Source organism: Blennius ocellaris (genome assembly GCF_963422515.1).
Source record: "Blennius ocellaris genome assembly, chromosome: 8".
Classification (NCBI taxonomy): Eukaryota; Metazoa; Chordata; class Actinopteri; order Blenniiformes; family Blenniidae; genus Blennius; species Blennius ocellaris.
In genome coordinates, this window is record NC_137657.1 from 22828371 (window position 1) to 22853789 (window position 25419).

General features: G+C 40.7%; 2 protein-coding genes across 3 annotated transcripts in view; both read left to right on the forward strand.

Annotated features, from left to right (window-relative positions):
- The first annotated feature begins 477 nt into the window (after nt 1–477).
- Nucleotides 478–7271, forward strand: LOC308133854 (V-type proton ATPase subunit C 1-A-like). 2 transcript variants are annotated; one of them, XM_080501378.1, is made up of 13 exons: nt 478–606; nt 1406–1566; nt 2082–2149; nt 3052–3137; nt 3395–3489; nt 3975–4066; nt 4320–4418; nt 4498–4566; nt 4664–4756; nt 5137–5230; nt 5515–5612; nt 5724–5850; nt 6546–7271. In XM_080501378.1, the coding sequence occupies exons 2-13, from the start codon at nt 1435–1437 to the stop codon at nt 6642–6644; spliced, it is 1152 nt and encodes a 383-aa protein (XP_080357504.1). In that variant the 5' UTR covers nt 478–606; nt 1406–1434; the 3' UTR covers nt 6645–7271. The 2 variants fall into 2 exon arrangements, with proteins under 2 accessions (XP_080357504.1, XP_080357503.1); XM_080501377.1 differs by having other exon boundaries at nt 498–606; nt 1394–1566.
- A 2500-nt stretch (nt 7272–9771) lies between these two features.
- spire1b (spire-type actin nucleation factor 1b) overlaps nt 9772–25419 on the forward strand; it is a gene marked incomplete at both ends in the record, with an annotated part of 32692 nt that continues 17044 nt past the window's right edge. Inside the window, 3 exon segments of the mRNA XM_080501667.1 lie at nt 9772–10033; nt 13564–13592; nt 22527–22763. Of these exon segments, the coding sequence (XP_080357793.1) occupies nt 9772–10033; nt 13564–13592; nt 22527–22763 (528 nt within the window).

A 25419-nucleotide genomic window follows, 5' to 3' on the forward strand; every position in this document is an offset into this window, starting at 1 on the left:
AGCAAATTTAGATTTTTTTCTGTCTGATTAAATTATGCTATTTTAAAACAATGTATAGCAGCAAAGGGGTGAAAATAAAGAAAAACAGGCCGTTATTTTTTATTCCATTTTTTAAAGGGAGGAGAAAAAAATCCCAGTCTTGTCAAACTATTTCGTTTTCAAATTGTAAGACAATTGTTATGTTTTTAAAACAGCTGATTAACTACGTATTAAGTGAATAAATCATATTTCAATGATTTGTATTACTTGGTGTGAGTTAGTGAGTATCTTAAATTTGTGAGCTTACAAATATAATTATTTAAAAAAAGTCCCCGGTTTTTAACAAACAAAATGAAGCTAAAATAAACGCATTTAATAATTTAAAAAGGATTTGTTTATGCTGCCCGGCTCCTCCGTGTACCACCTGTGCCGCAGTATCACCGCCGGCCAGCTGAGGCCGCTGTTGTCACTGTCGCGCCTGTTGAGCCGGGGCAGAGTTAGAATCTGTGATCAGCTGACTGTGATGCTGCTGTCAGGAGACTTCACGAAACTATGAACTCTACCAAGCCATAGAAACACGACAAAACCCCGCTTTCTACTGGTAACAGACCTGCCTTTGAAACCCGGGTGAGTGAAACTGTTCAATAAAGCTTTCAATCACATCTTCTGCTCGTGTTGTGGTTTCTGTCAGCTCGGCTGGCTAAGTGGCTAACGGTAGCTAATCCCTGCTGAATGCAGTTTGACCTTAACCATCTTCTCTGACTGTTTCAATCATTCTACTTCCGTATTTAGTGTATTAATTTCAACTTCTTCAACCCCGTTAGCAGCCGAGGAGTTAAATATGTTTCCCATCAATACACCTTCGACAATTAATAGGCTTTGTATTGTTGCTCTGTAAGAGCTGCAATGAATGTACAGTGTTTACCAGTAATAGTTTCAATGAGCACACCAATATATTTACAGATTATTGACCTTTTGTGTTATTTGTATTGGCATCGTGGCATTATTTTATGGGCATTTGTCCTATTCATCCCACTCTTCTGTTGCTTCATTATATGAATTTCTTCGATCTGATATGACCTGTCAAAAGTTAGCACTCATTAGTTAATGATCCTGTTTTTAATCTAGATATTAATTTTGAGCATGAAGTGTTGCTATGCTGGTGTCTTTTCTTCTAATTTGACACTATAACAGAAAGGGACAGAATATTAGACATTTAGAAACTCAATCATATTGCCTTTTATTAACTGAGAATATATGGAAGTATATTTGATGACTGTGTTGTGTTTGTTAGTTGTGTAAAAGCATTGCATTACAGGTCTGTTTCTCTTTGCAGCATTTCATTTTTCTTTTTCTTTTGTGATTTAATGTTGCGTTTAATAATAACACTGTCCCCTCACCTGGCTAAATACAGCCTTCCTTTTAGTTTTCTTAAGCTGCACCAGTCATCCAAACATGACAGAGTTTTGGTTGATCTCTGCACCGGGGGAGAAAACCTGCCAGCAAACATGGGACAAAATGATGGCAGCCACCACGCGAGCCAACAACCTGTCCACCAACCACAAGTTCAACATCCCAGACCTCAAAGTAAGCGCACAATAATTTTTTTCTTCCCTAATTTTTTTTTTCCGTTCTCCTTCAAAAGTACAATTATGTACAGCACTAGATTGTTATTAAAGTAACTCACCTTGCATATCCACTGTCAAGAATAAGCTGATTGTGTGTATGGGAAGCAGCCTTTGCACAGATCTCTTGCTTGCATGTTGAAGTTCAGGTGAAGTTGTCCCGAGCAAGAGTGACTTGTCTGGTTTGGTTCCTCTCTGTGCTGAAGGTGGTGTAACCCCACTGACCTCGCTGCTCTGTGGGGCTGTGATGTTCTCCTGGAACTGTTAGCGATGCATGAGCAGATCAGGACAAAAAGGCGCCGTCCTAAGCACATAGGGCCCCCCCCCACACGGACGTCACCGCAGGCAGACTGAACCCCACATGTCACTGTCTAAACACAAACCTGCTGACCTCACTTAAAAATGCCCCACATCTCAGGACTTGGTGTCTCTGGTAATCTATTCATATTTTGTTCATATCTTTGTGTTTGAAAACAGGTTGGGACTCTTGATGTGTTGGTGGGGCTGTCTGATGAACTGGCCAAACTAGATTCCTTTGTTGAAAGGTATGGTATCCGCTGTACACTGACCTGAATCAAACATTGCTTTGCTGCCAGACAAGTTATCCTATTATCAATATATGATTAGATTTAAATTTAAAAAAAGGAACAGATTCTCAGGTGTAGCCGCTTCACTCTTCTCTAATCCCTTTCCCTCCCTTGTAACAGTGAGGAATTTCACAGAGACCTGCGCCTAGAGCGCCTCACAGTCTAAACTTAGCAATTTACAGATTGCTGACACACCAGCAGCTCTTTCTTCAGTCATATTTATATCAGATGACCGATGAGTGTATTTGCACATAATTTAGTGTCTTTTGGAAATATTGACATCCAAAACTCGCACACTGCCTGAGCGCCGCTCGGCTCCCTCTGTAGATATTTCCAAGACCGTGAGAAAGACTAACTTTGCAACATGGTTCCACTTGTTTGCCTATATCCTGTCTTTAATCTAGTTCCTCTTTGAAGTTCCTGTCCAGCGAATCTGAAAATAAACTGCATTTAGTGAGTTTTTTGGTCACTGCCTGACTTTATATTGATTATTGAGATTTACTTTTACAGCCGATGCTTCACCAGAAGTTGCCGTTGCACTTTCCTATGAGCGTTTTAGGCATCAAATGTGACTTGGCTCTCGGTTCTTCTCTGGCTTCACTGCAGCTTTGATGTGCTTCTGAACAGTGTGGTTTAAAAAGCTTGAACCCAGAAAGTCGGTCATGTTATAAATTGCCTTGTCAGGAGATTACCTTAGCAGGAGCGTGCGAAGCTTTTTGATGTGTGTGTCCGTTTGTGTTCGGTGGAAGAGGGCAGGAGGTCGCGGTGGTTGTGCGAGCGTGAATGTGTGGTTTACAGCGGCTTTGTGCCTGATGTTAGCGTTGGCACGGCGTGTTTTGATGTCTGCTGGGTGTTCACAGTGTGGTGAAGAAGGTGGCTCAGTACATGGCCGACGTGCTGGAGGACAGCCGAGACAAAGTGCAAGAGAACCTGTTGGCCAATGGAGGTAAAGTGAAGGATACAGTGCTGTTGTGTGTGTTCACATTGGGTCTGGATAATATTATATGACTTAGGTTTTTAAGGATGTCTATTCAAAATTGACACAAGCCAAGTATTTAGTCATAGAGCCCAAATGTACATGTATTTATCTTGGAATGACCGTTGCCAATCAATCCAAAGTGATAATAATAGTAATATTTATGTCACTATAATGTGATAATATGTAGTTATTGGCCTGATGGGTTGTTATGGTCTGTTTTGTAGTTGATCTGGTCACCTACATTACAAGATTTCAATGGGACATGGCAAAATACCCCATCAAGCAGTCACTTAAAAACATCTCTGAAATCATTTCAAAGGTATGTCTGCTATTAAGATTGCCCATGTGTGTTTATTGGGATTTTTTTATATATTTTTTTAATAATTTTTATTGGTAGATTTGGTAATAACTGCCATTTTTGTATTCTGATGCAAATTCAATAAATGCTATCTTCACACTAAGTCCATTTATCCTTTCTTTTGAATTTATTTGTTTTCACATAAATAACATATATGATAAAGTTTAAAATATTTGTATGATTTGTATTAATATAGTTATGTATGAGTTCTGGTTCTATAATTAAATGTTTTTGGTAAAAGATATAAAATAAAACAAAAATGTTGAGAATATTTCTTTTTATATGTAATCAATCTGAAATACATTGGAGTTTAAATGTTATGGGAAAAATGTATTTCCATTGCATTTAATTTAGTTTCAATGTATCTGCATAACCCGAGTCAGGTGTTTTTTGTGTGTATTGTTTGGTTTGTGTGAATAATCTGGTATGTTTTTGATGTTTAACAGCAAGTTACCCAGATTGACAATGACTTGAAGAGTCGAGCATCGGCTTACAATAACCTGAAGGGTAATCTGCAGAACTTGGAGAGAAAGAATGCGTGAGTAACCCGCTTGGACAAACGTGTGGTATTTCATTGACACCACTGAGCTTTTGTCAAATGTTTTGATGAGATTTCTCAGTATTTGTGAGAGGGGAATTCAGTGGGGTGCTTTCTTTGTATTCGATCCGTCTTCGCTCATAGCATTAAAGATCACCGCCTCTGTTTCTGTTGACCTTGATGTTTATGTGAGCGAAAGGTTTTATACCCTCAATGAAGTGGTTGCTATTGTAACACTGTGGTTTGCCACTAGGGGGAGCCTGCTGACCAGGAGCCTGGCTGACATCGTCAAGAAGGAGGATTTTGTACTGGATTCAGAGTACCTAATCACAATGCTGGTGGTCGTACCAAAGTGAGTACTTCAACTCCCGAATCAGAAGTATCACATGGCTGTCGTCATTAAATGCACTCCTACTTCCCTCTTCGTTCAGGATAGGATACGCCGATTGGCAGAAAGTATATGAAACGCTTGCTGAGATGGTGGTGCCTCGATCCTCTAAGTGAGTCGTGTCATTCGTATAAACTGTACTAGATTTGTCATTTGTATTTTCTATCACATTATATTGCTGCTTGCACTAAACATGTGTTTTCTTCCAGTCTGCTTTACGAGGACAATGACAGCGGACTGTTCAGCGTCACTCTGTTCAGGAAAGCTATGGATGACTTCAAACACAAAGCCAGAGAAAACAAGTGAGGGATTTTTATCTCTACCAGCCTCGTACGACACGCCACGAAAAGATAAACCAAAGGTTTAGACATGAGAAAGTTGCATCAAAGGAGAAAACAGGATAGTAAATGATAAAACCCAACAAAAATAATAAAATAGAACATTGGCTATAAATGAGAAAAAAAGCACAATCTGGTCAGAAAACAATGTATCGCTTTAAAACCAATTGAAAAAGTCACAGCTAAACAGTGAAAACATCACTGATGTGGCTGCTTCTTGTAATGTAAGTCAGAACATGTGGCGGCACCTTTGTGAATCAACCGTTTGCCTTCTGAGTTCGGGATAAATTGTGTTCTTGGGTTTATTGTGGAAGAGGCTGATTTCTGTCCTTTGTCATTTAAAGGTTCACAGTGAGAGACTTTCAGTACAATGAGGAGGAGATGAAGGCCGACAAAGAGGAGATGAACCGGCTCTCCACAGATAAGAAGAAGCAGTTTGTACGTACAGTTTTCCCTGTATCTTGTCTGAAAGGCTCAATCAGTTCCTCGTCCGTAATGCAGCACTGAGGAATCCTCTCAGTTTAGAGATGAACTGTCTTCAGGAACTTATGCTAACCCAAGACTGCCACGAAGTCGTGATGAAGCCTGATGTTCTGTTTATAATCTGGTTAATTTGAGTTGATCGTTTTATCTGCCTTGCAGACAATCTGAAGGCTGAAGTTATTTAGCAATTTCCAGCAGCCATGTTGAGGATAAATGTTTGCTGTGACTTCTCTCTGTAGGGTCCACTCGTGCGATGGCTGAAAGTGAACTTCAGTGAAGCCTTCATCGCGTGGATTCACATTAAAGGACTGAGGGTCTTTGTGGAGTCCGTCCTACGGTAATCCTCGGACCCCCTGCATGACTAAATATCATTTGATAATGCTTTTCTTTTCCTCGGCGTTCAAGCCTTGCAGCACCACTCATTGTTTTCGTGTTGTGCGCTGTTCAGATACGGGCTGCCGGTCAACTTCCAGGCCATGCTCCTGCAGCCCAGCAAGAAGACCATGAAGAGGCTGCGGGAGGTTCTCAACGAGCTGTACAAACATCTGGACAGCAGCGCAGCAGCCATCATTGACGTGAGTGCTTCAGTGACACACTGGATACCGCTGGGAAAGACAATATCGGACATGTGTTTATACGTCAGCTGATGGAGTTGCCACATAAAGCAAGCTATCAGTATTTGACCCCAATGCTGGAATAAAGAGACAATCCTCTGTCGTTTTGGATTTTTGTCTTGAGAACATCGTTTATCTAACGCATTGAAGAATGAGACCTTTCCAAACTTGCACTGCATGACAAACAGATCTGACTCGGCGACGTGTTTCACGCCACAAAACAGTCTAAATACGCTCGATTTTTGAGTTCAGGTTTGCGATGCACAAAGAAAATGAAAGAGCTGTTTACAAAAAATAAAAAAAAAAGATGTGTGAGGGCACCATAGCAAAATCAGGTAATGCATCTTGAGAACAGTATTTTATTGTTTTGTCAATCACTACTATATTGTGGTTGATGCTCTGCATTATGACTTAAATAGTTCTCATTCAGTTTGCTTAAAATGAGTTGTTCCAGAAATATTGATTTGGGACGTAAAGGTGTTTGTACTGCTGCACCCACAACTCCCTCTCCTGCGTCACTGTTTTAACTTACGACTGCTGCTCCATTTCTTTAGAATTTAGAAGGGATCGAGCAGTAAAAAGCATGTTCTGTAACCCTAACCCAAAAAATAATGTATATTAAAGACGTGTTGATGTCTTTTATTTATCCTTTGCAGTCGGCGATGGACATCCCAGGCCTGAACCTGAGCCAGCAGGAATATTATCCATACGTCTACTACAAGATTGACTGCAACCTGCTGGATTTCAAAGTGTAACACTTCTTTTCCATTTCTGTCCTCCTGTTCAATGTTGATTAAATTATGTTTCTTCCTGGGTCACCCCCCCCCTCCCCCCCTCCCCCCCCTCCTCATCACCCCTCCCTCCTTCCCTCCTCACCAGCTGCTTGAATGACAGTGCTGCATGTTCATTCCTCGTGGTGCAAATGCTCAGGCTGCCACCACGTTTACAACCAAGGGACAAAAAAAAAACAAGAGATTTTGAATATTGTGTGTTTTTTGTTTGTTTTTTGTTTTTTTTGTTTACAAATGTGTCTTTCTGTTGAAGCCACACAGATAATCAGCATTTCTGGATGTGAATCGCATTTGAAGACATGGCTGCTGTACGCTCGCCGTCATTCCACTTGTGCTCGTGTGTGTCGATGGCGACATCTTCTGTGTCGGTGTTCAGGAATTTGTGTTTACTTACGGGTGGTTTCATCACGGTACCCATGGCAACCGCATCCAAGTGCGCGCTCTCGAAAGATCGAGGGCGACCCCTGCTGACATTGTGAAACAAAGGTGTTACACGAGTTATGTATTGTCTTCTCGAGTTGTGTGTATTTGCCGTCAAAGAGTTCTTTATCAGAGTATTGTGTAAACCACTGAATAAATCACATCAGATGAGTGGGAGCTGATTAAAAAATATGAAAAAGTACAGCAAGCACTGTGATCTTTCTCTTGATATGAAGCATGAAAGCTTATGATGATTAACTGTGACATGCTGCGAATGCCATATGTTAATATGCTTCGTGGACACGTTATTATTGGACAGTTGAGCTGTATCTGTCGGAGTGTGTGTGTGTGTGTTCTAAAGACAGACATCCTCTGCGAAGTCTTGTGATGACTCGTGATCATCTGTAGAGCCTTGGGCATTTTTAAAGGAGCCTCATCTTTGGGTAGGTTTTGTTTTTTTCTTCTTCTCCAAAAAGCACGAACAGCAGAGAGCGCTAAACAGTTTGAGATCCCACATTTGGGTGGAGGCGTCTCCACCCAAATGTGGTATCTCAAACTGTGACCCTGTTTCCATGCTTAAAACCACCTGATTCCTATGAGGGGCTGATCAACTGCTTTTTTTAAAGCTTAGATTTTCTGTCGTTAATGAATATGAGCGTATCTAAACATTTCTAAACATTAACAAACCTGGAAACGTTTTCAAAATCCTGAACACATTTCTGTTTGTGTGCATCTAAAAATAACGATGATGGACAAAGTTGAACCTGACCTGCAGCTTTCCAGCCTAATTTCTCCTTTCAAACGGTAAATTAGACGAGAAGTGACCTTTCAACGCCCATTTCCACTGAGAAATCATGAGTTATTGAACACCAGTTTCCAAGCAGAGAGGTCCTCTCCTGGAGCGCATCAGAAAGTGGCTCTTCAAGGCTCCTGAGGAACAGCTGAGAAAAATGCCTCAGATGCTGATACATTGTCAACTCAACTTAACGGCAGAAAGACTCGAGAGGCGATTCAGTGAGATTAAGCAGCTGAGCCCAAACTGCACCTTGAGTTTTTAACACAAAAAACACAATTGAGTTATTGACAAAGACTGTTGTCGTTGAAATGCACGTAGTGTTTTCATACACAAAAGTCTGCAAAAAAAAAAGTACTATTGTTCTACATCCATTTCCTATCCATGAAAGGAAAAACGTCAAAGCTCAGTAGAAGGGTCTTTATTTTATGGGCAAGTAAAGACGGATCAAAAATAAAAAATACAAATGAATGTATATTTTTACATGAAGTGCATGGAAACTATACTTGAAACAAACATTTGTTTTAGAACTTTAATATCAGAAGTATGTAACGTTTTGTGATTCATCTGTCAGTGTGAAACTACAAAATAAAGGACAAAATGTGACCTTACAAACAAATCAGTTGCATCTTGTAAATTTAATACAACACCTCAAGGTGGCGCCAGATATCTCTTTAACAGGTCAACGTGATTGGACAAGTTCTACAGGCATTATTTATTTATTTATGTATTTTATAAAAGTATCACAATTTTAATGGCCAACAGTGGAAAAGCTAAATCGAAGCTTCTGGTTTGTAGGAACTGAAGTATAAGGAGAGACAGAGCTGCGGACTGCATCACTTTACCCGCTTCCTTGTCTGTTGATGTAGAAATGTAGTGAATTTGGTGATAACATAATTTAGATGTTTTTCATTTAACTTCTAGTGGATTTTGGTAGTTGTGTGTTGTAAGGGCAACTGTCAATGAATGGTGGATCTACAGTCGCTTGCAAAAGTTTTCATACCCTTTGAACTTTTGTCACATTAAATGCAAAATTTAATTTCATGGGGATTTTATGTAATAGATCAACGCAACATGCCACAGAATTGTGAAGTGGAAGGAAAGTGACACATAGTTTTCAACTTTTTTGTTTTTGACCAAAAAAAAAAACTGAAAAGTTTTACAAAAGTAATCTTCCCTCTTTACTCGGATCCCCTGAAATAAAATCCAGTGTAACCAAGGAAATCACTTTATGAATAAATATACAGAGTCTACATGTGTGCAATCTAATCTCGGTATAATTCCAGGTGTTTTTTTTTTTTGTGATAATAAGTGGCCACTCAATCAAGTTGTCTATCTTTTCCATATTCTCAACACAGACATCTGAGAGAGAGAGAGAGAGAGAGAGAGAGAGAGAGAGAGAGAGAGAGAGATCATGTGATGAAGGAGTGGGACTGGGTAGGGAGGTTGGAGAGGCACACAAACACACACTCTCTCTCTCACACACACATCCATCGTGCATTCACATAAACACACGGTGTCTTCTGACCGCTGGTACCGGGACCTGAGCGACGGTGTGACGGGAGGAATCCTCCCGGTGAGCCGCCGCTGCTTCCCGGTGCAGGTTGGAGCCGGAGGCGAGCATCAATGCCTCCCGGTGAGTCTGTCCTCGGCCTGGACCTGCTCTCCTCCTCCTCCTCTTCCTCTTCCTCCTCCTCCTCCTCCTCCTCCTCCTCCTCCTCCTCCTCCTCGGGCCTGCTGAGCTTCTTGTGCTGAGAGAATGAAAGGATGGCCGAGTGGCGCCGCGGCGGAGACCACGGAGCGGCGGGGTCGACTCTCCGCGACGAGCCGCAGCATCACCTCCTCCTCCTCCAGCAGCAGCAGCAGGATCACGGCACCATGAGTTCACCGGAGGAGCCCGGGGCGCAGGAGCTGTCCCTGGAGGACATACTGAGGCTCTACAGCCAGCCCATCAACGAGGAGCAGGCATGGGCGGTGTGTTACCAGTGCTGCAGGACGCTGGCGACGGGGCAGCGGGGCCGGAGGAGCTCCGCCGCGGCCCGGATCGCCGCACCGGCGGCCCCGCGGAGGATAGCGGGAGCCGGGGATGTGAGGATCCAGAAGGACGGGACTGTCAGGGTGGACCACCAGGACTGTGGAGGTAAATTGTTATGTAAGACTGACACATCCAGGCCACACCATCACTTGCATGTCAAACGAGAAGGAACGTGATCGCTCTCAACACATCTGCACACATGTTCACACGCGTGCGCGCGCGCGCGCGCACACACACACACACACACACACACACCTGGAGTCTCTGTGTTTACATGATCAGCTGCTCCTTGGCTGTTTGCAGGATTAGTGTGTAATCTGAACCAGGATATATCAGCTGCTCCACATGACCCCATCACTGGTACACAAAGGAATCTCCCTTCCTGCCCCCTCTCATGGCTCCAGGTGTTTTCACCCATTTCCTCCAACCAGTGTGTGTGTGTGCGAGTGTGGAGCGTCATATGGTCCTCCCATGAGTGTGTTGTTGCCACTTCATATCAGATCAGGGTGTTCATTCCACTCCATCTGATTAAACCATGTGATTACAAGCTGAAATGTGGACAGTGATCAGATCAAGGACCGATTCCCATATTGCCTGAATAATGGCCGTGGAGTGATGCGTTCACAATGGCACATGAATTGGCTTTAACTTGGTTTTTGCAATGGCAGTCCTTCTTTATTGATTCCGCAATGAACAGCATGTATAGCAACTGTGAGTGCTTCCTGCTATATGAATAAGAAATAAACCAGGACTCAAAACCAAAACAAAGCAGATGACACTGTGCCATGTGATGTGAGCGTTAGCTCTCTGGCTGGGTGTGCCTGTGGACAATATTAACACACACTTCATGCAGATACGGTATATAAGTTTGTCTTGTTAACCTGTGATTACATTTCTTCACAGAGCAAGGAGCTAAATATCTTCCGGGGCTATTCATTCGCCTCTGTCTGTAATGGACTTGACTTGAGCACCCCAGGGGGCCGCGCTTAACTCAGTGTTATAGATTTTGATTTAATAAATGGGCCTTTTCCAATTAACGTGTGTGTGTTTAGAAAAGTGAAAGGCTCAGCTGTGAAGATGCTGCTGGTTGTGGCCTGTTTGTCTGTAAGGTTAGATGAATGGGCTATTTTTAGGAGTATGGAAGCAACCATTGGAGGGGGGGATTCACTGCTTTTATTACTGGTGGGATGTCTTATTAATTAAATAGTAAAAAAAATTAATAAATCAAAGCATATTTATAAGTCTGGTATGAAAAGTTTGATCATGCAGATTTGAAGGCTTTTTAAAAAAAAGCCATGATTTCTTCAGTGGTTTTCATCGGGGGCCACACAGTGGGGTAATGGTGAGCAGCACCCTCCCTTCACAGTGACAATATATTAGTCTAAGTTAAAAACCTTTATGTATTGCATTTGCATGGTCTGGGGCAAATTGGTTTTGTGCTGGTCTATAAGGTGAAATGGTGATTCTAAACTCCCCTTAAGTGTATACGTGGGTGTGGGTGAATTTGTCTTTTTACCCTTTGATGAACTGGTGAATCGTTGAGCTTATAATCTGTCTCATTGTCCGCTGGAATCAGTCCTCGCCTGCCATGATCTTTATTTGGAGAAAATGTTCCCTTGTTAATAAACCAGCCTTGTCCTAGATATGTTCATTTAAAGTGGATCATATCAGACACAGTTAATTACATGGAAGTGATTATGTAACGGTGATTGTGATTTCATATGTGTTCATTTCCTGCACTCTGGAATAATTTTTTTCTTTGTGACGCGTAAGTTGAATGTTTGAGCATCAGAAATATATTGAACCTCCTCTGCAGGAGAGCAAACGTTTCTGTCAATACTGATAGTGATACATTTACCCCAATAATTTACCTGTAAATACATGGCATTTTGCTCTTGAGTTTTTGCTTACTAACGACAATCATGTACTGTTTTCCTCACTTATTTAAAAGAAAAATATTGTTGCCTATACAATCTTTAACGGTGGAAAATCCTCATGGCGAAGTTCACCTCATTTCTTTGGGTAATCTTTTTTATATCTGGAGTAATTTCTAAGTGTATTGATCAATCTAACCACACAGTTGGTTTGAGTTTCCTGCCTGCTTTCGTGGTCCAATTGCCACTTTATCTGTTCAGCACCAGCTTGGTCTCCCTCCTTGATTCAATAAGCTCAGCTGGGGAAAATCATTCATGTAAATAATGAGATAAATCTTTGTCAAACATATAAGGACTTGATGTTCGAAAGCTCCCATCTCATCAACTGACCAAACAAAGTAAGTTATAGCGCTGGTTGTGGGTCAAATCTACAGTTTGTCTGAGCTCTTTATCTGGGACAGCTGACACTTTGCATTACATCTGAATCCAGCAGGGTAGTGGAACTCCTCAGAAATGGTTTCACTTCATGCTGGTTCTCTTTTCAAGTGTGTTAGGCTAGGCCGATCGGCACATTCATTGTTCTGCTCGCCGTCCTCGCAGTACATGCAAACAAACGTACGAAACATCTCGTTCTGGGAGCACCATGACATTCAAATCTGCTGATGCACGTTCAGGTCACAGGGTGATGTCAGAGCTGCTGGACTGGTGCGTTTCTGTGTGTTATAATACAAAACCAGCATTTGTTAAGAGGGTCATCTGTTTGCAAGCTGCTTATTCACAAAGGAAAAGCTCGGGCTGAGGTAGCCTAGGGGAACTTTAAAGTCAGTCTACTTTATTAAAGGGAGTACATTCATGCAACACGGCTTCTCGGAAGAGTTTTGTCGTCACTGGTCACATGCTACCCATACCGATAAAGTAATAGGAAATGAAACAGGGCTTTTATTAAAAGTGGTCTAGTTTGGGATGAGTAGAGCACTGGGGGCTTTCTCTGAAATGTGTTTAATGAGAAAGTGGATATTTAATCACTGATAAGGGAAGCTGCGAGGGCTGCTGGACTGCTGAGAAAACTAATGGCTCACATACGACCGAGGCACATTTTGTCATTAAACAAAACACATGTGAGAAATTACTTCATTATGTCAGCACCCACACTGCGGTTGATTTTAAAGTAGCGAGGTGGAGGTGGGACTAATAAGTGGATGGATGGATGGATGGATGGATTTGGCAGTCAAATAATTATCAAATAGCACAAGTCATCATGATGTCTGTATTCTTTGTGGTGAGATTTCAGGATTTTCATGTCATTTTCAGAATATGTCACAACCCTATTCTATTTTTTTTCAGAAACTATATTAAATCTTTGAACTGTGGCAATAAGCATTGTGACGCAGACTTTGTATTGGTAGCTTTGATCCCTTGCGAGAGTTTGTTGTTACTTCACTTTTAATGATGCAGTACAACGATGACTGATAGTGTGTCTACATTTTTCTTTCATAATCATTCACCATTATCTTCAGCATGCTTCAGTTTTCTTAACTAATATAATGTGAAATATGTCCTCTCAGTAGGCTTTCAGACCATGCAAATTATCAGTGTGATCTATTAAACATTCTCTACACTATTTACAGCTGTTTTAAATGTAATACACTGATTTATCCACTGAAATTGAAAGCTTTTATTAGCCACTATTTCTTTGAGCATCAGCTTCTTGTTTGCTTTGTTTACTGAATGCTATAACACTGATCTATTGTGTCCCTACAGGTAAACACAGCCCCTGCACAACAACAGAGGTGAGTAAATGATGCAGTTGTTATATCTCATCGTCACAATATTACAGAGGGTTGAGCTGCATTATGTGGCTGTGTCGACTTGTATGTTTTCACACAAACTCGCACACTGCATAACAACTACAAGACAGCAATTCTTCTCTGCAAAGTGATAAACAGGAGCTGAATAACATTATGTGTGTGTGTTTTCGACACATTTACCTAACGGAAACTACATTTATTAACTTTCTTGTCCGAATTCAGATTGTTTGTTGGCCCCAACAAATTTCTAGGCTATATTCAAGAAAAAAAAGACAAAAATACAATTATGGAAGGTTTTTATATTGGTTTATTGATTGTTATGGAAAACCAGCATTTTTATGTAACAAGATAATCTTTCTGACTGAACACCAGTCTTGAATACAACAAAAACAGAGCTAATATTTGGCTAAAAGCCAGCTACAATAACTTTGCATGACCCCTGAAATTTCATGCAATTCGGGTCATGAGCTTTTGCGAAAAGGTTGGTGAAATAACATACATACAAATAAATAAACACACGTAGCCAAAAACACATTCATCAGCAACTTTAATTGGCAAAGGTAAAAATCACAAATGGGTTGCTTACTGATATTTTCAATAGAGATAATAAAACATGAACATCTGCTGAGCTTGTTTTAATCACAGACCTTATTTTAGCGTTTTAACATTTTGAAACCCAGCTGATATGACCTTGTTAGTGGCTGAAACCAAAAACCCATTAAAAACGTTGAAATGGACTTTAGTCAAAGATACTTTGACAGAAGGACGAGGATTAAACAACACCATCCTTGAGATTTAGGGGGGGAAAAATTTAATGGAAATATGTTACCTAATCTATCTCTGTGTATAATGACTTATGTGTGGCGCTCTCATGCAGATGATAAAAGATCACAAAAGTAACATGAGCTGAAGGATCTTGTCTTTATGTTCTGGTGTCAAATCTCTAGTGTGTTCACTGCTTGATCAATACCTTCAACTTTTTTAATGATCTATTTTTTTTTATTGGAACAATATCAATTTGACTGAAAGTCACAACAAAAACCCTTTTCTGGGACGCGTCCCATTCTCAGTGCAAGGTATGCCTTCTGATGAAATCTCAAAACCTTCAACTTCTTTAAGTTGCACTTGAAAAAAGTCGGTGTTGCTCTGAACTTGAGTTCCTCACGTCACATCACACAACGGTATTCAACGGACACTCACGATTCAGTAATGTGGAGATTTGATTGATATCTTCTTTACAACACAGAGAAATAGACCAGCTGTAAATTGGTCGTTTACAGGAGACAGGAGCTGCTGTACTGACTGCTTCTTCCTCATCAGCTCCTGCGCTCCCAGCTGGACGCTCTGATTGACTGGTTTGAAAATGTCACCCACTCAGGCCTCTTGTTTGATGGGAGCTCAGGCAGGAGTTCCAGCCCTAATTAAAGAGCTTCGTAAAGCTGTTCCTCCTCCACAGCATGCACACTCTGTGCTCCATCAGCAGCTGCCGTTAATGATTATGATAATAGCTTGTGAAAAGGCATCCCTACAGTATTCGGTGGTTAGCTGCTTTGCTTCTGCTTTTCAAGAAAATGTAGCCGGTGCTGGGATGATTTCACCGTTTCTGCAGAGATTTGTGTTCTGTGAAGGGAGTTTGACGAATTCAAAGCTGCCGTATGGATTCTGTGAGCGTAAGGCTGCGTGAGGCTCATTTTGCAGATGGGTCATCAGGGAATAAATCATGCACAACACAGTAGTAACTTTAAAGTCAGTGAGTGTCAAACTAAACAGACAAATCCTCTGTAAGCAGCTTTGCACTAGAAATGAGTTCCCACAATGCAAAACTCCTGTCAAGTTGCAGGGAGAGTTACAGGAGCTCGATTCTCGGCGGCATGAAAAGCGATCTGCGAACATCCGGCGTGGAATCAGCCCAACGCCGACTGAACAGGAACACACGTGTGCTGACACACATTATCTTCACACATTCTCATGAATTCTCCCTCTTGATTGTCAGATGATGCTGTTTTCTTTGTGGCCAGCGAGCCGAGTTCACCGACGCAGCACGCTGTACCGTCTTGTGTGCAATGATCACGATAGATGTTTGAGCTTGTTGTGGGAGTGCTTTATGCAATCACTCAGATGTTATACAAAACTATGTATGCCGGTTCCTTTTACAGGGAATTAGTTCATGGTCCGTGCTTGCTAGACAACCCCGGGCCTCGTGATGCAGTAGCCCCAGACGTTTCTGGATTACGCTTCATTACATTCCCCTCCTGACGTTTAACCGTGCATGCTCCCCGAGCTTTAAAGTCTGGAATGTGATCAGAGCTCAGTGTTACATACAGTGTTTGTGAACGGAGAAAACCATTGTTACCTCAGTATAGCTGTGAAGATGAAAAAATGTGTTCCGCGGTTGAAATCCTCTTGGAGATCTCAAATTCTGTTGGCAAAGCCCAAGCAACCGTGGCTGCCTGGTCATATGACAGTCAGGGGTCACAGCAGCACAGTCAGGCGTAACAATCGGAGAAAGCGTTTGTTTGCGGCTGAAAGGAATCACCTCCGCTTGTGCGCGACTCCGTGAAATCATATGTTTTCATGACAGGTTCATCGAATGTCGTCCTCATCCAATCAGTTCTTTACAATCACTCATAGAGTGTACTGTTTTATAATCATTTAATCATCTGCTTCGTTGGAGTTGGCAATATTGAGTGTTTCTTTGTGATTCCCCTATAGTTTGGTCTTACCAGATCTCAAAGAGGTTTTTTTTTTTTTTTATAGTTAATTACTTTCACAGCAGTATGACTTTAGAAATGTTCAATAGAGTATTTTTAGGAAGTAAGTTTAATAAAAAGAAGTTTAATTAGTCACCGATGTTCTAAATTTGTCATCAGATATCAGAACGTTAACATCTAAAATGTGGCAAGTTGGTTGACAAGATGCTATGTGGATTATGTTTTGTTTTTTATAATTTGTTTGGTTGGGGTTTGAGTCGTATAATAAACATGTAGAATGGTTTATATGTTCTTAGAAGGTTTATAGGTCCTGTTTTATTGGATGTGGATCCTCGAATATATTTGTATATTTTACTGCAGTTTTTTTTTTCCATGATAGCTGTGGCAGAGGTGTCAGTCTGTTCTTACTTTTAAAAGGTTCAAACTGAAACATAACATGGTCCAAAAGCAAAAGAAGTGATGATATTTGACAGACACATTTGCCAACTTATACTTCTACATATTTTCCAACAGTAATGAATTACAAATAGAGAAACATTTAAGGTTAAATTTGATTGAATCGAAATTACACCAGGTAATTCTACACATCTATATACATCTAATATTAACCGAAAGGTGGCACAATGATAACACAATATTATAAAATTAGGAGGTTGGGCTCCTATTTGTTTTCTCCATCATGGCCTAATTACTCTGACCTTGATACTGAGGGGATATAAATGTTTTAAATGCCTTCATTGTTTCTGTAAGCTTTTAATTCAGGTTAATTGACTAAGAAATCATGTTTCCTTTGTGCAGAAGCTTTGCTGAACTGTCACGGAATGCTGTGGGAATACTTAAAGTAACAACAGCACAGTGCTAAACAGTAGAAAAACAAATATTATTCACAATAGATTCCAGCTTCATGAAAAAGAAACTAATATTCTGTAAAAATAGTATTGTTTTCTCACAGTTAGATAGAATTAACATCAGAACACACAGATTTTCAGTATATGACGTGTGGAGGGCTTTTGTGGGTCTCACAGATTTCAGTTGGCGTTTAATTGGCTGAATTGGAACAATTTCTTGGTCACATAAAGCAACACGTCTCAAGTTAATGTAATTCAGTGTTGAGCAGCTTGTGTTTTGTTGGCACGTTCACTCTCCATGTGGGCTCCGTCTCAACCTTTCTCAGTCCTTACTCCTCATCGCTCATACACACACACCTCACTACGGTAAATGTGCATCATGCTGCAATAACTGATCTGCAAAAAAAAAAAAATTTACCTGGTGCAAAAATGCTTTTGTGATTCAAGGTTTGGGTGTGGAGGAAATACTGAAAACAATTGTAAGACAACAGAATAATGTTTGTCAATCTGTAGGCTATAGCTCCAGATCCACCTGCAAAATAGCGGTGAAATAGAGCTTTTAAATTCAAATTCTGGTGAATGATTCATGTTGAAATCTTATCAAAATGTTTCCGTAGGTACAGTCTGTGTTTGGATGCATGTAATGAAGACACTGCAGGGAATTGTATGACATAAAACATGTACAGCAGCAGACACCTGGCCAGGGTTACCCAGAAGGCCCAATTACATAATTTGTTATGTACTTTAAGTAGGGCAAATGTTACATGCATTCGTGTTAACATGAGCTTCTGTTTTATCCCGCTGAACGCTGGCTCTTTAAACCACAGGTTGTGCAGTTGAAGGTAATTTGATCACTATGAGACGCCTGTTAATGAAACTTTATCTTGTTATTTAGAATACGTGATTCTTTCGAGAGGAAGCAGAGTACAAAATGAATATTTGATATGTGGTTTATGTTGGACAGAGAGATCATTGAGTTCAACTAAGGATGACAGTTCATCATATGTTTATTCATGCATCTTTTATATTTGTTTAAGTATCTTAAACCTGCAGCTGACACATTGTGGTGGTAGTTTCAGGTCAACAATGAGGATTCAAATCAGTCAATGTTTCAGTTTGAACAATTCCGATTCTACACCCTGTCATTTTGTCACAATTGTTGGGACCTTTTTAGCAATCTGGCTTGAACTCATTGAACAGATGTCAAGAGAATGTACCCAGCCTGGCAAGGTGCAGTCCTCTCTCCACCACCTCAAGGCTTCGAACGACTCACACCCAGCCTCCAGCATTACAGACGTAATTAGTATTACTTATTAGTATTCATGACCTATCACAGACAGGATTTTCACTTTCTTTGATTAAAAATAATGTCGGCCGCTTGTTTAAGGCAAAGTTCAAGTGAGGTTTTGAGGTGTTTGCAGAATTCTTTCCCAGGGCGTTACTGTATTATTATAATCATTTTTTTTGTCCCTTTGGCCGATGAGCCTCCTCTCCGTGACAGGAATTCAGATTTCCAAGCCAAGCTGTTTGATGTTGCTCTTGTCTGGAGTGCTGGCTGCTGCTGCTTTGCACCACTGGCAAATCTCCCTTTGGTTGACATTTTCATCCCTTTCCCAATTTTTCTTTTTTTCCCCCTTCTTCTCCCCATGTCTTTCTCACTTCCATCCCATCATTACGCTCGGTCGCCCGGAAGCCTGGGAACCAGTCGGGGAGACTTTAATGTAGAACGGAGACACATTAGCTCCAGCACCACAGCCATGGTGACAGCACCAGTTTACTGCAGTCGATTGAAATTTTCCGTTAATTTCCATTTTTGTGAAGAATGCATGAGAAATACGACCATTAGTCTCTGTTTAACTTGAGTGACAGCTGAAAAATAATTTTTTTCACACGTGGCACAAAACACCATGTGGGACTTTCAGCTTCGTAATCAATGTATTTATTGTTCTTCTGTGTCAGTGCTTTTAGCATTTGCCTTAATTGTTGGTACCAACTGGCAACATAATGAACAATGATAAAAATTGCATCCCAATAACTGAGGAAGAGAACAGGTATTAAACATACCTATCCCTAAACATCAGGTTTCCGATGAGTAGCTGCTTGTTTATATTTTTAATTTGATGCAATCATGAGTCATTTAAAATTGAGCTCAATGTTTAAGTTTCAACATAAATTCTTAAAGACTTTAGACCAGGCCCGGATGAACCTGTAGGGAAAGAAAATGTGCTGCATAAATAAACAAATGGCACATTTTACAGACTGTAGTCGATCCATTTTACATAGCTATTATAGCTCGAACTTGACCTTTCTTGTTTTGAAAATCAGATTTTCTGGACTTTGTACAAGAAAACATGATGTCCTCAGAATTGTTTTTTTTTTTTTTCTAAAGCAATGTGAGTTCAACTCTGTGAGGGTCTTACTCTGGAGTCGTGGGAAAGAAGAGACAGGTTATAGCCAAAGGCTTGGGACAGCAGTGGCAGTAATGTAGCTGCTGTAATGGACCGTTGTGGTGAAGAGGGAGCAAAGCCGTAAGACAAAGCTCTCACTTTGCTGTTGCGATCAGCCTTCTCTCAGCTCTGGGGATCACAGATACGAGCAGCTGAAACAAGCTTTCTTCAGAGTGAAGAGTTCGTTCATCTTGGAAGGAGCTGACAGCAAAGTTTCTACTTTTTTGCATTGAGAAGACTAAGGCGAGGTTATTCAGGCACTTCATTGGGACGCCCCATTCCACCTTCTATCGATCACAATCCAGACATAATCGATGTAAATGCTGCACAGAGCAATCTCGCTTGGCCTTTGCGGGACTGAGGATCACGGAGGATTAGCTTGAGTAATTTGCAGGAAATATCGAGATCCTCAAGAATCATTAGTGGAATTTCAACCTGCTCAAACAAGGGTGTTGATTTTCTTCCATGGTCAATTTTTTTCCCTTTAAAAAGGTTCCTTTGGTTTGTCAGGCATGTCACTGCAGGTACTTTACCCACAATATACAAGTCTGCCTGTTCTTCTCGATAAATTGCCATTGCGCTTTGCTCCAATGGAGGACTCAAGTATTTTCAGTGTGTGAATGAACTTGACCTGCTGGAAACCTATGAAATTGAACACATTGATATATCAACTGGGCACCACTCAGATTGTGAGTTAACCTATTGAGATCCAGGACCAGATTTGTGTACATCTTGTATAAAAATGGTTTGTTTTTTTGAGAATGGATGCGGTGTCTTTAAAAACAAGTTAATGTTACAAGATGAGATTTGCTGATGTCTGGTTTGTTAGATTATAAGTAGGATTCTTGATATATTTAATGTTTTTATTAAAATACATGGTCAGAGGTTTTTCACACTGTTTCTATTTCTGTTTAATCCCCTTTTGTTCAATATTAGAAGCACAAGTCCAGAAATACACTTATTACACACAAAACCATTTGCTAATCTGTGCAGCAGCGGATCAATCGATCAATTTGTCCTCAGAATCTTTTCAAAGCCTTCATGATTTTATAGGTTTTGAGACATCTTACAGGAAACAGCACCCGTCTTTTATAGAAATGTTGAGCAATGTTCAGTGATCTAAAAATCATTGAATATTTAAATGTGTGTAAGCAAATGAACTGATCCATCCGATTGTTTACAACGTGCTGCTCTGTGATAGCCTGAGGCTACAGAAGGTCCCTGGAGGATCCTTGTGTGTGATGGGTTGCATGGTCTCATATATCAGTGGGTGTGGATCCGGGTGGAGCTCAGACAAAGAGGTCGCATTCAGCCATTTGCCCCCCCCCTGAGGCGTCCCGGTGATTACACTCTGATAGGGGGGAAGAGTAGGACAGAAAATCACACATGCTCCCCTTTCTCTCCAGGTCTCACCTTTCCCCGCCCTCCTTGACCTCCGATCCAGTCGGTGCCTCTCATCACATCTTTTATTGCTAATATTCCCGCCTTCATGACATATTGATACCTCTGATCTGTCTTTTTCTCAACCCTCCCCCCTCCCCCATCTCATCATTCAGTCTCGCCTGTCTTCTTCCTAGGTTGTTTGTATGCTGTCTCGCCCCCTCACAGTCTTTTCCAAATGCTCAGGGCGGCAGGATAATCCCTCTCTGTGATTTTCCTTCTTTGTGTTGTATCTTGACTTTGGCAGCACTGGTGTTATCTCGCGTGAGACTCCAATTACTGGGTGCTCACATATACCACCCCCTGGCCTATAAGAAAGATTTAATTTGGAGCATGTGTAGTGGTTGTAAATAAGGTACCATATATCACCCTGAAAATCTATTTTATTATGAAAAGAATACCGAGAGCTTTTGTACGAGGTGCCAAATCTCACAGGTCATTCTATTATTTTAATGTAGACAAATTAAAATAATATAACATTTGTTATAATGCAAGGCATTTAGTGTAACTGTCACAAAGGTTACAGTTCATTTATACAATTCTGCTAAAGTGTTTGGAAAGTCTTTAATTGTCACCTGTCAACAAATTCCTCTTTATTTTCTATAGATCAATATTACATTTCAGCGATCAGTTCAGAGCAACAGTACAAGAGTTAGTTAACTGAGCCAAACCTTCCAACTGTGTGCAAACTGTACAATGACAGTTTAAATGATTTTAAACTTTACAGTCTGCCATTAAATCTATAGAGAATCCATCATAACAAGCACTGTATACAGTATGTGGTTGTTCCATGAGTATCTGCAGCATGTTGGAGACATTCATAGACAGCAGAGACGGGCATCGCTCTTCTGGTGTGATTTGTTCAATTTAAGTGTTTAAATGAAATTTCTTGAACAGTCATCTTGTCCAACTTAGAGAGTGACAATGTGAGGCTAACACTTTGTGAAAGTTATTTCACAAATTTGTTTAAAATCAGTAAAAAAAAAAAATCTGTGGATTCCTTATGTTTTGTAAATGTTTCCCTCAGATTTAAAAAAAAAATCTTTTATGAAGCTGCGACTACACAACAGCCTGTATGATATGATGATGATCTCTTTGTTCATCATGAGGTCAACAATCAGTAATCTTATGGCGAGGTCAGCAGGCGCGTGTGGATGTGTGTGAATGGCTGAGGGAGCTTTGTCGACAACGAGTCACAAGGTCACCATAATACAGATGTTCAGCTCGGGGCTGGCTCACAAAAGAGGATCACATTGCATAACAAGGGCATAAATCCATATCTGTTATTTTTTTTTCTCATGGCGATTATAAACAACGGAACAATGCACAAAGCAAACCAAGTGATGCATACACAGCATAATGCACTTTGTACACTTTTCAGCAGCTGATACTTCTCAGGATGGATTTGTCTTTTAATTCAGATAATCAGCTCTCCACCAAGTCTTCATGCTTCTGTTTTGATTCTCGCAGGTGATCGAGTCTCTGGGCATCATGATCTACAAGGCTTTGGACTATGGGCTGAAGGAGAACGAGGAGCGAGAGCTCAGCCCGCCTCTGGAGCAGCTCATCGACCTCATGACCAACATGGCCGAGACCGAGAAGGACGCCTGCCCCGACGAAGGCTACGAGGCCACGGAGGAAGAGGATGAGGCCGAGGACGACTCGGATGACATTTCCAGTGTTCAGGGCTACAGAGAGATCTTCAGGGTAGGTTGCCAGAGGGAGTGGCTGTTTACTTTGATGAAGCTAATTTTGAACCAAATATACCTTGTTACTTATCGTGGATTTTCTAGGTAAAAAAAAAAATTACAGTATTCAAATTTATCCAAAATTTAAAGTTGCACTAATCAATTCCACAGTTGTTAAGATTTTGGTATCAGCATTTATTTGTAGTGTAGAACACCCCAAAAACTGTCACCCACCTCCAACCAAAGCAGTGTTTCAAAGCTACTTTGGATAATCTGCAGTGCAACTAAGAATAGGAGACTTTCTAGAATCTAGAGCAAACCTAATGATGATGTGTAATATGTCTGAACAGCGCAAATATAGCTGGGCCATTTTCATATGCGGTCGTCAGTTTGATTCATGTCTGATGTTTCTCAAAGAGGCCTCAGTCTGAATGTTCAGGTCATATTTCTTACGTCTTTTAAATCCCTTAAGCGAGATGGTCGTCATAAACACATTGTTTACAAGTGAAACGCTCAGCTGTGCTATCGGATCCTTTAATTTCTGGGTTAATTGTGATAGTTCCTTTAGCAGCTAATATGATTTCATATGCATAGTGGTAAAGTCAATATTGATATATTTTACTGTAGTCCCTCAGAGACACATCAGCACTAAAGTTATCATCACACAGCGGCCCTGGGCTGTTTATAGAAGCAACAGTATTCTAAAGTAATACATTTAGGCTCATACTTTATTCAAAGCTGGCGTTGAGAGCATATCCTCATGTCATCAATAAAACATTTGAATGCTGCTTTGATTATTCAATTTTCCCCATTTATAATTTGAATATTTATACGTGGAGTCAGTTAAGTGGTCACTTTTACTGTACTTGTACACTTTAACTAGATATATTTATATTTGTGGAAAACCCCTGCATTTAGGACTATTAGAAAGTGAAGATTACTAGTGGAACATTATCGTGAATAGAATAGGATTTGTACCTATTAGACGCTAATTTATAACTATGTAGATTTTTGCTCATCAAAGTGGGGCTTTTTGGGGAGGTTGTTCTTCAATCATAAATGTTATTTTGATGAGACAATAACAGCTGTTTATATAAACTGTTCTCTGCATGAAGGAAACATGAAAGCTTCCAGGAAAGGAACTCAGAGGGCAACTGTTGAGGAAAAGAAGTTTGTGTGGGAAAATGAAAATGAGATGACAGATTACCAGCACGGTGCAGCCAGGCCTCCAGCCTCATCTGTACGAGAAGGGCTGTTTCCCTGTTGTCCAATGGAGCAGAGAGTCAGTGTGTCAGACCTCACATAGCCTCACGCTGTTTACATAATGATCTCACAAACACACACACACACACACACACACACACACACACACACACACACACACACACACACACACACACACACACACACACACACACACACACACACACACACACACACACTCATAAAACTGCTCTCCAAGGAGAGGTATCGGAGCAGCGTGGCAGTCTGGTTGGCCCGATGGCGTCCTCGCTGTCAGTTTAAATCGCTCTCTCTGTACTTTCACTCTCTGCACTCCCACAGTTTACCTTTTGTCCCACTGTACTAACCCTCCATTACACAATGACTGGATTTCAATTTACAACCACATTATTCAGCAAAACTCATGTGGATTATCCTCCTTCCAGCATATTCTGTTGTGCCGGGGTTGTGTGCAGGAGAAAGTGAGCACAGGGGACAAAAACAGTTGTCTGGTATTTTCGGGGCTTTAGTAAAAATTGTTGCCGTCAATACGAGTGATTGCCAAGAGCATGCTGAGCCCTCACTGAAGGTGCCTTCTGTCACTGAGAAAAACAAGGACAACAAATTCTGCCTTCATTGTGTGTGTGTGTGTGTTTGTGTGTGTGTGTGTGTGTGTGTGTGTGTGTGTGCGTGCGTGCGTGCGTGCGTGCGTGCGTGCGTGCGTGTGTGTGTGTGTGTTTCTGACAGTCTAACTATCTCACATTCAGAAAAGCTGAGCTATTGTGTAAAATGTGTTTAAAACAGAATGAAATGATGTGCAAATCATTTAGGTATTTGATTGAAAATATCACATTCTACAGTGTGAATCACTGCACATGTCCAGTAAACACATAAGACACATTGTCTACCAGCACAGTTCAAAGGTCAACCATACAAAGAGGGTGCACGATGTAAATATGATGCACAATGTTGTTTACCATAGTTTCAACACCAGGTTTGCCATGGAAATCCATTTCATCATGACAGAGATGAATGGCACATATAAGGCTGCATCGGTGCTCAGCATTTAAACATGAAGCAACACATGCTGACATCAATTTAGAAAAGAAATCAACACGGAACAAAAATATAAACATACCACTTTTTGTTCCCATTTTTCATGAGCTGAACTCTAAGATCTCTGACTTTTTTCTATGTATACAAAACATCTATTTTTCCTCAAATACTGTTCACAAATGTGTCTAAATCTGTATTAACGAGCCGAGATAATCCCTCCAGCTCACAGGTGTGTTTGGCATCAAGACGCTGATTAGACAACAGGATTATTGCACAGGTGTGCTTTAGTCTTTTATTGGTTTCTATTTTTGTTCAGTGTCCGTTCTTTGTTTTTTAAGGATTCTGATTGATTTCACTTAAAACTATATTTTGTTAGTATTGACCCCGTTTTATTGGTT